Raw genomic sequence first — 12,812 nt, 5'->3', positions numbered from 1 at the left:
TTAAATTTATTACTCAACATACATATTGTAGGTTAAAATCAATTATTAGCTTGATTTAAATACATTCTCAATACAATTTTTAAATAAAAGTCATTTATATATATATATATATATATATATATATATATATTCACTGCTCTTGACCATTCAAAATTGTAAATTTTGCCTATTTTGAATCTAGGATGATCATTGATTCAAAAAAACATACCTTATTTGTCATGGTACAAAATTAAAACAAAGCTTTTAATTCAAATATATATTGATATATTATTTTAATTACTGATTATCCTTAATTATATTGCCTTTTTGAAACATACCTGATTGATGTTCAATCTGATATAGTATTGATTGTCTTGGAGAGAAATAACATAAGAGATAGAGAGAAAGAGCATGGTTTTTATTTATCTATGAATAAGAAGTTCGATAGAATTCAGTCAGCTACATCACCACAACACAACCAAACATAGAATCAACTATTCATCAAATGATCAAACGTTCGATCCACTGACCCGTGCTCGACCGCAAAACTTGGTGTTCAGATCTCATTCCCATTCGATTCAACATGAAGGCCTTCGACCTAATAACACTCCCTCTCAACAGCAAAACTTGGTGGTGATTTCTCATTCCCATTCGATTGTTGATGGAGGCTTCGACGTGATGTCTTGAACAACCCTGTTTACGGCCCGAACGCTATTGCAAATTTTTCTTGCCACATTATCCAGGAACTGATGTTCAAAGTTAAACCTGCATCATCAACCATCCCACATTATCAATGAACTGATGTCCTTACAGTAAATACATTTTCTGCACGGTTGGACATAACTGGACTCATTTCATTTCATGTGTTAGACTACAGGTCACAAGAACAAACAGCAAAACCAGATGCTTGTGAATCTACAAGTGTGTGCAGGTCAGTTCAAAACGATTTTTTAAGGGAAAAAGAAGGAAACTCAAAACAACCAAACAAAAGCTACCACACCGAACCTACACAGATGTGTCAATTTCCTCTGTTTTTTGGGTTTTAACTTAACATTCCTCCTTGACGTAAACCAAGAGAATAATTTAGGAATGCAACTTAGTTTCTTTCATATAAGACTAGAACAAGCTGACAAGGATTTACCAATCTGCTGTCATTCCATCTTGACTTGTAACAGCTCTCAGAGCAACAACATGAGAATGTGTCCTTTGATCACCCTGAACTCCAACTGATTTTATGGGTAAAAACACTGCAAATGCTTGCCATATTGAATCATACAGCCCAGCATCCTTGATTGACTGAATAAAAATCTCATCAACCTGCATCCATAATTATAGCAAACTAAATTTTCTTCACAAACAGGAAAGGTAAAAGTTTCGACTCAACACCACTGAAGTTACCTGGCGAAGAACCTCCAATGCATTGCCTTCTGTTACATCGCCCAGCACTCGTACAGCAAGACCAGGCCCAGGGAAAGGGTGGCGCTTTAGAAACGCATCAGGAACATTCAATATCCTCCCAAGTTGGCGTACCTTTAAATTTGAGATTTTATTCAGTGTTTATTAATAAATACAAAATGTGATACAACACAGACAAGTGTATATCAGTAGAAAGATCAAAACCATTACCTCGTCCTTAAAGAGGAGCTTAAGTGGCTCGATAAGTTTCAGTTTCATGTCCTTGGGAAGTCCTCCGACGTTATGATGACTCTTGATCGTGTGGGAATGGTTTCTTCCAGATCCAGGTGGCGGACAAGATTCAATTACATCAGGATACAATGTGCCTTGGACCAAGTATGAAGGCTTCTTACCAATTTTAAGTTCCAAATCGTGGCCAAATGAATCAAATATAGAAATAAACTCTTTCCCAATTATTTTTCTTTTCTCCTCAGGATCTACTACACCTTTAAGCTTGCTAAGAAAATGATCAACTGCATCAACACAAGTAACAGGCAAATGAAGATCGTTTTCAAAGGTTTCCATGACACGTTCTCGTTCTTTATACCTGCCATGTAGACACAAAGTGACATTATGAACTTTGCAAACAAACATGGTGAGCCTTATTTATATCAAAACAGGACAAAATCTGTACCGCGCAGTTCTACTTCTGTAGAGGGACATGGGATAGATCTTCCCCTTTGAATTATAGAAAACTTATATTTTTAAAAGTCAACCGGACAAAATTTTCATCATTCACATTCAGGACATAAAATCAAATTCTGTACCTTAATAAACCATTGTCAACAAAAACACAGTGAAGCCTTTCCCCAATTGCCTTATGAACAAGAGTTGCAGCAACGGTTGAATCCACACCTCCTGATAATGCACATATGACGTGAGCATCAGGACCAACAGTTTCTTTGATTACTTTAATTTCTTCATCTAGTATATTCTCCATCTTCCAGCTAGCGGTAATTCCACAGACATCAAAGAGAAAATAACGCAATGTTTCCATTCCTTCTGGTGAATGAGTAACCTACACAAGATACACAAGTTCAACTTCTCGTAGAAATGACAATTATCTGATGAGTATGCCACGAATGATATCACTTCAGTTCATCACAAAGCAAGATTTGTTGCCCCCACCCCATTCAACACTTGGCCAATAGCATGATCTTTGAAAACCGTAGAAGAAACTAATTAAAGGCTACAAACTACTGAAGATTCTCCTTTCATCAGTTCAACCCAGAAAACATGAGTAACGTTACTTACACGTAGCAATATATTTCAATACATCCAAAGCCTAAAGTAGTGCTAGACATGATTAGATAACGTAAAAACATTATTCTTCAGCATATTACTTTATATAAGCTACATATACACTCGGGACTTGCAGAAGCCTGAGAAAACAAAATCCTGGGCTGAAGGTGAAAACTAGAAACCTGGTTTTGAATAAGCCACAGAAGCCAAAAAAAAAAACCTCTTCACATCAAAATATTTCTCAAGCCACCTCCAAGAAGGAGTTTAAATTTGAGGTGAAACTAAAACAGGTAGTCCTTTAGATAAAAATAGCGCGAATTTGGCCTGCTCGAACTAGTTTTTTAACAAGGCATCACACATACAAAATCCAAAGTTCGAAAAACTCAAACAGCATCGAGGTGGAACTCTCCAGAAATTAAACAAACATGTGGTCAATCTTAAATCTGAAAACGGAATATTATTGCAAAACAACACGCAAAGAAAGAACGTAAAGTTCCAATAGTTCATCAAAATAGAATACAGAGTACAAAGTAAGAAGAAAAAAAAAAATGAACCCCATTACCTCTGGATGATACTGTAACCCATAGAACTTCTTTGAATGATTTTCCACAGCCGCGACGGCCCCTTGTTGACTCCTCGCCACCACTTCAAACCCCTCGGGAAGTTTCGCCACCTCATCACCATGGCTCATCCAAACAGCTTGCCTGTCCCCAACCTTCTTAGTCCCAAACAACCCTTTAGACTTTTCCACCACAATCTCCATTCTCCCATACTCCTGCTTCTCCCCAACCTTCACCACACCTCCCAACCTCTGCACAATCAACTGAAGCCCATAACAAATACCCAAAACAAAAATCCCGTTCGCCTCCGCCCACTCGACGAACCCAGCAGCGAAACTCGGCGAGTCGCTAGCATGGACAGAGTGAGGTCCACCAGAGAGAATAACGACTTGTGGATTGAGATCAGTGATGGCCTTGAGCGGAGAAGTCCCCGAAATACAAAGAGAAAAAACAGAGAGGCTCCGAATCCGGCGAGTGATAAGATGGGTGTATTGCGAGCCAAAGTCCAGAATCAAAACCAAGTCGGACTTGACTTCTTTTGGGTCCATTGATGGAAGACGGTAGAGAGAGGCTGAAGAAGGTGGCTGCAGTTGCAGAGGGGCAAGGACGCAAAAGGGCAACGGTTGTAGAAAAGCAGAGATAGAGAAAATTAGGGTTTAATGGGGTTTGGTTTGGCGGGAAGTGGAACCAATGGCTGTTGGTTGCAAGATTGAGGCGAATGCCATTGCCGTTATTAAAGGAAATTATTATTCTTTTTCTTCTTATTATTATTATTATTTTCTTTTCCGGGAATTGTGATTTATTATCTAAATTTGTTTAATTCAGGCCATTTCCCTTATAATATATTATTATTTTTAATTGTTGTTGGATTTGGAAATAAATTATAGGGATTTAAGGGTATATTTAATTCAAAACAATATTCACCTTTTAAAAAAAAAAACTGATTATATTAGGTACTTCAATGAATTTTTATTAACTTCAAGTATTATTAAATATTATTATGAAATTATTTGTATTTACTATTAGAGGGCTTTTAGATTAATCACAAATTTTTTTATAACTCTCGAATATTTCATCAAAAAGATACTTTTCGTTTAATCCAACTATTTTTTTAACATTTTTTTACTTTATAAGTTTTTTTTTTTCAAAATTCAAATCAATTGATAAATTTTAAAAGACCTTTAAGAAAAATTGATATTTAATTTTTTTTCTTTTTCCAAAAGTTATTCTGGCTAAGTTTAATGATTCTTTTGTACAAAAATAAATAAATAAATAAAATAGAATAATTATTTAGACATTGTTAAAAATAAGTATGTATTTAATTTTTACATTTAAAAAATATATATATATTAAATTCATAAGCTTTTAATTCCATATTCGATATGAATCTTCAATTTTAAAAAATGTCAAATAACAACCCAACAAAAAAAAATTGAAACTTATATAACTTATAATTCATACAACTTCAAATTATATTAAACAAAAAAAATGCGATGTTCTTTTTTAAGGAATTATTTATTATATTATAATTATGAAAAAAAAAAAACTTTGAAATGAGAGAGGTAGGCAGCATGAGGAATGCAGCAATGACGTGACCCTTTCACGGTACGTCCATGGGCTGAACTTTGCCACATGCCATCAACGCATTGGGCATGCCAGTGCTCGTACGTATCCCGATAATTTAATACAAATGAAATAAATAAATAAATAATTATTATATTTCAAATAATAAATAAATAAAAACACAATTATCCTATTTTTCTCAAATTAATGGAAGTTCAATTATTTTATTTTCTCAACTTAAATAAAAAATTTATTTTTAAATATTAAATCACTTAGATTTTTTTATAAAGGGTAAAATTAGATTTTCAAATTTAAAAAAATGTATGATTGGCTTAAAAATAACCATTTATTTGAAACTATTTTTCCTTTTTTTTTATTCTATGTTTTTTAAAAAGTTTTAAACACAATAAAGTATTTTATGAAGTTAAAAAAATAATAAAAAAGAATTTTGAGTAATGTTCGTAAATTCCAAAATACGATTTTCCACGCGTGTTGTTCACGTGAGGCCTCTGGGAGAGGAGTGGACCCAATATTATTCGTGGCAGTATGATATCTCTATTAAAATATGTCGATAAATTGTTTCGAGAACGTATAAAAAAAATTATTTGAATTAATATACAGACAAAATTTTACACGTTTTAAGCCTCTATTATTGATATTAATTTTACAAATGTTGATTTTATATCGATTTCAAACTCACGCGTTTGATCACTTTAACCGTCCAAGCTACCATTAGTGGATATACTGTTCGTTATATGTGGTTGTCAGTTTTACGATTTTAAAACGTGTCTACTGGGGATAGGTTTTCACACTCATGTAAGTAATGTTTTGTTTCTCTCTCAAACCAATATGGGATCTCACAATTCACTTCCTTAGAGAATAAACGTCCTTGCTAGCATACCGCCCCGTGTTTGACTCTGATACCACTGTAACAACCCTAGTTTTCTACTAATGGTTGGCTCTGATGTGAAAATATTCCAACTATGCGCCACTTTTATATTTCAGGTAAAGACAATGCACCCTTGTGCGCTTAACGCGCAATATCACATCGGAGATCATAGATTCTGCAAAGGGTAGTCACATTTATTTTTGTAGATCTTAGGTTAGTATAGGACATTACTTCTTTATTTTACTTGGTCGAATATATTTTCTTGTGTTGTTTTAAGATCATTTCATAAACGCGTAAGACCATAACATCGTTTTAAGCCATTGTTTTAAGTGAATGTTTCTATATAAAAAAAGTTATGTCATGCATATGATAGCGACTCTTGATGTGATGTTCAACATTGGTTGAAAAGAACAAAACACTATTTATAAGAAACACTATTTATAAGAGTGTGAAAACCTTCCCCTAACAGACGTGTTTTAAAGCCTTGAGAGGAAGCCTGAAAGGAAAAGCCCAAAGAGTACAATAACTGCTAATAGTGAGCGTGGGTTGTTACACTATATTAGTAGAAAACTATAGTCTGTACACTATCTGTTAGTGCTTTATCATGTTATCATTGCTTATTCCAAAGAAAAAGAAGGAAAATGATTGGGGGTGCGTAGGGTAGAAAAAGACAAGTTGTATAGACGTCCACCATGTGTGGGTTGATATTGAAAAGGCAAGCCCATTCCTCTACAAGATCTTCAATGAGGACCAAAATCACAGGAAAATGAGGATCACACGAGATATCAAAGATGATAAGCCATCGACTGTGAACGTTTGTGTTAGAATTTGATGGCACAGAAAGTAAGGCATCAGAGAAAGGTTTAGTAAACATATTGACCCAAAAGAGTTACACAACATCCTATTCAAATAGACTGCTGATTCTACACATGAACTCTGGCTCACGATATCATGATAAAGGAAAGCTTCACAAACCAAGATAAACAACACTTTCAATGACTAATTCTCTTAGAACAGATTCCGCTATAATGGTAACAATCTCTTCAGTTTCTGTTGGATAATTGATCCATGTTCTACATCTCAAGTCTCTCAAACAAAGATGATCAAGCGTTTGTGGAGGTTGCTGCTGCAGGAGTGGCCAGTCCATATGCTGCATAACCTCATGATACAAACCGTTCTCCTTATTGGGTGCCTGGATGTGTGCCTTATAAGATGATAGCCATGGGGAGCATCTAATATAACAGTGGAAAACATCCTCAAGAACTTCATTAAAATAGTCGAAAACAAGCACACAATCACCACATAACTGAGTACCAAACAGCTTCACTTTGTCAACAAATGGTATCCGCAGCCAAGCTGAAGAATGACAATCCACTGATAGTTCGTTCCAATTCTGGCTTGAGACTTGCAGCAGCTCAAGTACATATTTAGAGACGGAGCAACAACAATTAAAGGTAGAAATGGCAGGATCAATAACCTCTTGCAAGCTAGCAAAACCAGTACACTGGCTCTCTTCAAAACTAATGGGGAGTGCTTCACCAGTTGACTCATCAGCTGTGAAGGTTTACCAGCTTACATAAGCTAAGATTGCTACTAAATGGGTTTATAAAGAAGTGGCAAAAAAAGAAACATTGTCTTAGTAATTTTAACTATACCTGTTCTTTGGGTGAACGCAAGGTGGCTAGAGGCAGCAGCAGCTACCAAATGAGTAGTTTCTGGTAGTGGCTGCACTTCTCTATCACACAAACCATTAGGATCTTCCACTGTCTGAAATCGTGATAAGCTGGATGATTGTTGAGCCTCTAGAGCCAAATTCTGCACGTTGCCGGTGTTATAGCAAAAACAATGTTAAATAGTGAAAAATGCTCTTACACCAAGTTCTCAAAGCATTTGTATGGTTGTTCAATTCAAGAAAAATGGTCTTAGGAGTGGAATCCTTCAAATAAGCTTAACAAAGTTACATTATGATAAATAATGCATACCAATGGATGAGGGTAATCTAAGATGCTAAACATCCAAATATGTGCTATTCAATCTTGAAACAAACACATAAATGGCGCATATCCAGGACAAGCAAGAACAAATTTGAATACTAGCCCTTATAAAGTTCTTCCATGGGAAAGTGTGCAGCTCACCCGTTTAGACAGCTCCAGACTTGCTTTTTCTCTGAAGCCATTGAATTTGTTATCAAATCCAGATGATGATGCTTCACAAAAGATATTTCCTTCCTGGGGTATAGTGGCAATGTCTTTTACAATCTTCAAAGATCCTGCATATGCCTCACTTAGTTGAAGTAAAGAAGAATTTTGAGCCAAAATAAGACAAAACATCAGTAAATTTGCACCTTCAATAGTTGGATATTCATTCACTTTGACATCAGGAGAAAGGACGTATGACACATTCAACTCTGCATTTGATCCCTGCCATTGGTCATCATTTCTCCTAGCCATTTGTGGAGTTTCACAACGTTGTTTTTCATCATTTTGAGATTTTGACTTTTCATAGATGAACTTTTTATTGCTAAGTTGGGAATGTCTCGTATGAGCAGCAGTACGGCATCCGGGTTTATTTGATGGCAATATGTCATCGTCAGAAAAGCACATAACCCATCCCCATGGTTTTGCTTTCATTTTTCTTAAAACCTCTTTGTCCCCTTCACGCTTCTTAGATTTCTGTCGTTTGAGATGACTGGTAACAGCTGACTGGCCTACCTTCACGCCATTACTTTCACTGGTTGAAGCCGTCTTGTCCCCATTTCTAGAGTAAAAGACCTTGTCTAGTTGATCATCTTTTGGGGTCCTATAGACCAGTGGAGTTTTCATGGACATACCATTAGTTGATAGACATTCATCTTCTTTTCTCCCTACCCTCATTGCTTGCTTCATCTTCCTCTTTATTTGTCTAAAAGAAAAAAGAGTTCCTTTGTTACTCTCCACATTCTTTATGAAACTAGAATGAGATTTCAGAGAGGAGCAAGAATTGGTTCCCACAGCCGCATGTAGTGAGCTACTTGGATTTGGCTTTAAGACTACTATTCTTTCCAAGGATAGAGAATCATCACTATCACAGGGCTTCAAATTGTGACTATGGGCAGGCTCCTCGTATTCCCCCACTTCTTTTATCTTATTTTCTGATAATCTGCCATTGAAGTAAGTCTTCGTCTGCTGCTTTCTGTCCCGAGAATCGGTAGAGTCTTCGATACGTTTAATCAGCAGAGAATTTGGGTCGTGTAGTAGATTTACAAATAGTTCCCTATTTGAGTTGAAAATTCCCAATGCATCTAGTAATTGTTTACACTGTTTGTCAGCCACACCAACAAACTTCTTACTCATAAATGGCTCAGCCGCTTCATTCTTCTGAACCAATTTTAGGCTAATCTCATTATGTCGGCCAAACTCCATACAACGTTTACAAGTACAAGATCTTTGATTTCTGCAACAAGCTACCCTTGATGATGCAGCCGCCAAACTTTTGGGAGACGGCTGTTGAAATTCTCTGCTAGGCCTCTCAATAGCTTTGCACACCATTTTGTGGCTCTTTGAGGCTTTTCCAACCATGCTAGAGTTAGATTGCATATGCTTTGCTCCCATTATTTGTGTGTTGTTTTATAGAAAGCCCTCGTTTGTTTGACCAGCTGCGGTTGTTTCATAATTTATTACCCTGGAGAAAATTTCAAGAAAGCTCATGAGTAAAGACTGCGCCATGTTTCATAATTCCTTCCATGATGATAGCTGATTTATAAAGCCAAAAAAAGGTATTCTGATAACGAAAAAGCTTAGGCTAAAACTCGAGAAAAGTAACTTCAGATCATCAAAATCCCCAGATAATCTCCATCAATGATGTGATAGCAGTTCCTCTGGTTAACATAATGATCAAAAGCACATATAGTAAGGGCATTTGATGCCTCCAAGTCTCTTAATAATGAAAATCTCTCATTTCCAGATATGCCATATTTTCGTTGCATCTACAACCATGAGTTAAAGAGAACTAAACTGGAACGGGGTTTGCTATCTTTCAAATACAACTATAGTACACCAGTGAGAAGCCCAAAATACATTTATGGATGAATATTTCACTCAAACCCATGAGTCAAATACTAGAAAAACAACATTGAAACCCAAGAATTTCAACAAAGAGTTCAAAACAGAAGCAAAAAAGACATGTTTTCACCTGACACCATTGAATTCTGAGGATTTCTTACCAGCTGAGAACAATTCGAGGAAATGTAGTCCAAGAACAGCTTCCTCGTGTCCATGCGGTTCTTTTCTCCCGTGATCCTAATCTTGCTGATGACCCTATTGGCATGGTGAATGATTAACTATGGCTCACAATGATAAGAAAAGGAGAAACCAAAAAAGTAACCACTTTATCAAAAGAGCACAAAATTGATTGTCTTCCCAAATATCAGAAGAGAACAAAAGAGAATCTATCACCTTGGTCTACACTTCTCACACATGAAAAAACATTCCATCAGTAAGTAAAACAAAACGCAGGCTAAAATTAAGGATGAATCAAAATTAATTTAGGGGAAAAGAGAAACCCTGCTTCTTTTAAAAATTAAAAACTCATTATACATATGGACAAATAGTTCCAAGCAGAAGTGAACATAACGTATTATTATCTCCTGTTTCTTACAAAACTCACTAATTGCCTTCCCCTACACGCATCTTTGACAGCAAAAGAAAGTAAAGAAAGCTAATAATCCACAATTTAAGGAAGCAGTGAAGCTATTTCTATCAATTCCAAGACAAATGGTGGCCATTTGCCAACCAAATACAGAGGAAACTGCTTGAAGAGACCTCATATCATTTCCCTACAGAAAACAAAAGGGGTAGGCCATGTTAATGGCGAAATGACACTACTGATTACAACACAAGTCTCCATTAAACAGTAAGTCAAGATAAGGCAAGGGACCGTTTCTGTTTGTTTCTATGAAGAAAAAAAGAAAGTGGGTTTGATGGGGCTACAAAAATGAAAGATAAAATGAACTTTTTGCAATCAGTGTTAGTGAGTAGTGAAGCAATATTACAATGTCAGAGCAAACTAGATAGCTAAATAATGGGAAAAACAGAAAAATGGGTCACCTGGGTCAGCTTGAATCCACGAGAAGCGAAGGAGGAGATGGAGATGGACCCATTACACTTACAGGAACAGTGAAAACAGCTGTGAAAGAGAGGGGAATAACAGGGAAAGGCGAAGAAGACGAAGAGGAAAATAGTGGGGAGAGAGAGAAGGAGAAAGAAAAGCCATTGAAATGGGACAAATATAGAAAACGAGAAGAGAAGAAAATTGAATCATGGGTATTGATTTTTGGATTGATTAGTGACGAAATGGACTGCCAATTTGCAGAAAGAAAGCTTTACACACAAGCAATTGTAAGGTTACTTTCCCTCGCTCTGCCCCAACTCCAACTCCATGTTACCCCCCCTTCGCAGCTTTGGCCTTGGATTACCCCGCGTACGACGTCGTACAGAAGCGTAGAGGGTATCGGTATTTGTGGAAACGCTGTCGTATTGCTTCCCTACAAGACCCGCCATTAATGAGCAATTTGGAGTGGTGACAAAGACCAGTAGCGAAACTTGTAGGCCATTGGTTCAGTTTTTTATTATTACTCTGTTTGAAATTTGAAATTCAAGGATGAATATGGGAAATTATTAATTTCTTTTTGTTTTTTTTTCTATTTTAACTTTCATTCGAAAAATAAAATAATATTATCTAATTAGGTCTAGTTTTTGTATAAATAAGATTTATAAATTGAAATTATATGAAATTTTGTTTATCACCATATTTTGATGATATTTTTTATTAAATCAATTTAAATTTAAATTTATCATTTTTTTTATAAACACTCTCAAATCTATAATTAACGCTTATTGGGCTAATTCAGTGAGCCGTCCACTTAAAATTAAACAGATAATTATTAGCAAATTTATCGTGAATTATCATTTAATAAATTTTATATATGAGATATTTTATACCATAAAGTTTGTGAGGACTACTAATCATTTTATTGTAACATTTTGTTATTTATTGTAATCTTTGAAAATCTTCAAAATTTTAAATGGGCTTCGCATTGTCTTATTAATGACTTGACAACGACAACACATTATTACTATTTTTAAAAAAAATATCATAAGTTAATGCACTTTATTAACATTATATATACATATATATAAGTTTGAAGGGTATAAAGCGAATAATTGTTGAACTAGTTTTGGGAAAGATTTAATATCTTTTATATTTTTATTTAATTTATAGCTTTAAAAGTAGGTTTGAAATATTAAAAAATCTTGAAATAATGAAAATATATGAAATGTAATTTTTTTAATAACTAAAGATCAAAGTAGGAAGGAAATATGAAAATATTTTATAGAAATGAATTATACAAAATTTCAACACGAACATTAAATTAAATGCACCAAAGAACCTACATATTTGAATATGTTACAATATAGTATTGCAATTAATTGTACTAGGAAAATATGTCCCAGTTAAATATATATACCCTATTATAGTTACTTTTAAAGTGGTTCGAACATCACGTCCAACACATAGGAGCACATTAAAGCACTTAGTAAGAGTAGAGGCTATGTAATAAAAAATTTCGTCAATTCTCGAAAAATAAATATGCATGCTTAATCAAATTAATCAGATTTGAATCTTGCAATCGACTACTGCACCTCAACTCAAAAAAAAAAATAATAATAATAATAATCATAAAAATTATGATATGGTTTTGACGACCAAACAAAAAATGGACATGAATTTGAAGATCTCATTAGCCTGTTTCGAGAGTTCTCCGTCTCCATCGGTCCCAAAATAGGGGTTTGGAACCCCATTTGCGTACTCGGTTAGAAAACAAATGCACATGGCTCCAGCCAAAAAAGGGGGGGTGCGTGGCTCGAAGGTCTTGCTGAGTTCTTGGCTTAGGGATATGGCAAGAGAAGAGGAGCGTGTTAGGTTAGTAGTTGGTAGAGTGAGCGATCTTTAATGACCAAATAAATGCCAACGACAAGATTCTATTCCCTTCTTCAATGGGATTGCCCCATTTCCTGGGGATTGCTACGACAACAATAATACAGTTTTAATTCTAAAAGATTAAAAAAAATAAAAAAATCACATCA

The 12,812-nt window shown here is 35.2% G+C and overlaps 2 protein-coding genes across 2 annotated transcripts; both read right to left on the bottom strand.

Annotated features, from left to right (window-relative positions):
• Positions 1–376: 376 nt before the first annotated feature.
• Positions 377–3,946, bottom strand: LOC111491012 (GMP synthase [glutamine-hydrolyzing]). Its single transcript, XM_023139723.1, has 6 exons — positions 3,239–3,946; positions 2,202–2,452; positions 1,606–1,981; positions 1,378–1,509; positions 1,121–1,296; positions 377–744 (listed from the first exon to the last, which is right to left on the bottom strand). Exons 1-6 carry the CDS (start codon positions 3,782–3,784, stop codon positions 621–623), a joined length of 1,605 nt encoding a protein of 534 aa, XP_022995491.1. The 5' UTR covers positions 3,785–3,946; the 3' UTR covers positions 377–620.
• Positions 3,947–6,492: 2,546 nt separating this feature from the next.
• Positions 6,493–11,100, bottom strand: LOC111491010. The gene is made up of 6 exons (XM_023139720.1): positions 10,773–11,100; positions 9,890–9,983; positions 8,033–9,348; positions 7,824–7,957; positions 7,344–7,503; positions 6,493–7,242 (listed from the first exon to the last, which is right to left on the bottom strand). The coding sequence occupies exons 3-6, from the start codon at positions 9,276–9,278 to the stop codon at positions 6,656–6,658; spliced, it is 2,127 nt and encodes a 708-aa protein (XP_022995488.1). The 5' UTR covers positions 9,279–9,348; positions 9,890–9,983; positions 10,773–11,100; the 3' UTR covers positions 6,493–6,655.
• Between the last annotated feature and the right edge of the window lie 1,712 nt (positions 11,101–12,812).

The sequence above is a fragment of the Cucurbita maxima genome, unplaced genomic scaffold, assembly GCF_002738345.1.
Source record: "Cucurbita maxima cultivar Rimu unplaced genomic scaffold, Cmax_1.0 Cma_Scf00016, whole genome shotgun sequence".
NCBI classification, from domain to species: domain Eukaryota; kingdom Viridiplantae; phylum Streptophyta; class Magnoliopsida; order Cucurbitales; family Cucurbitaceae; genus Cucurbita; species Cucurbita maxima.
This window is presented reverse-complemented; position numbering and strand designations above follow the sequence as displayed.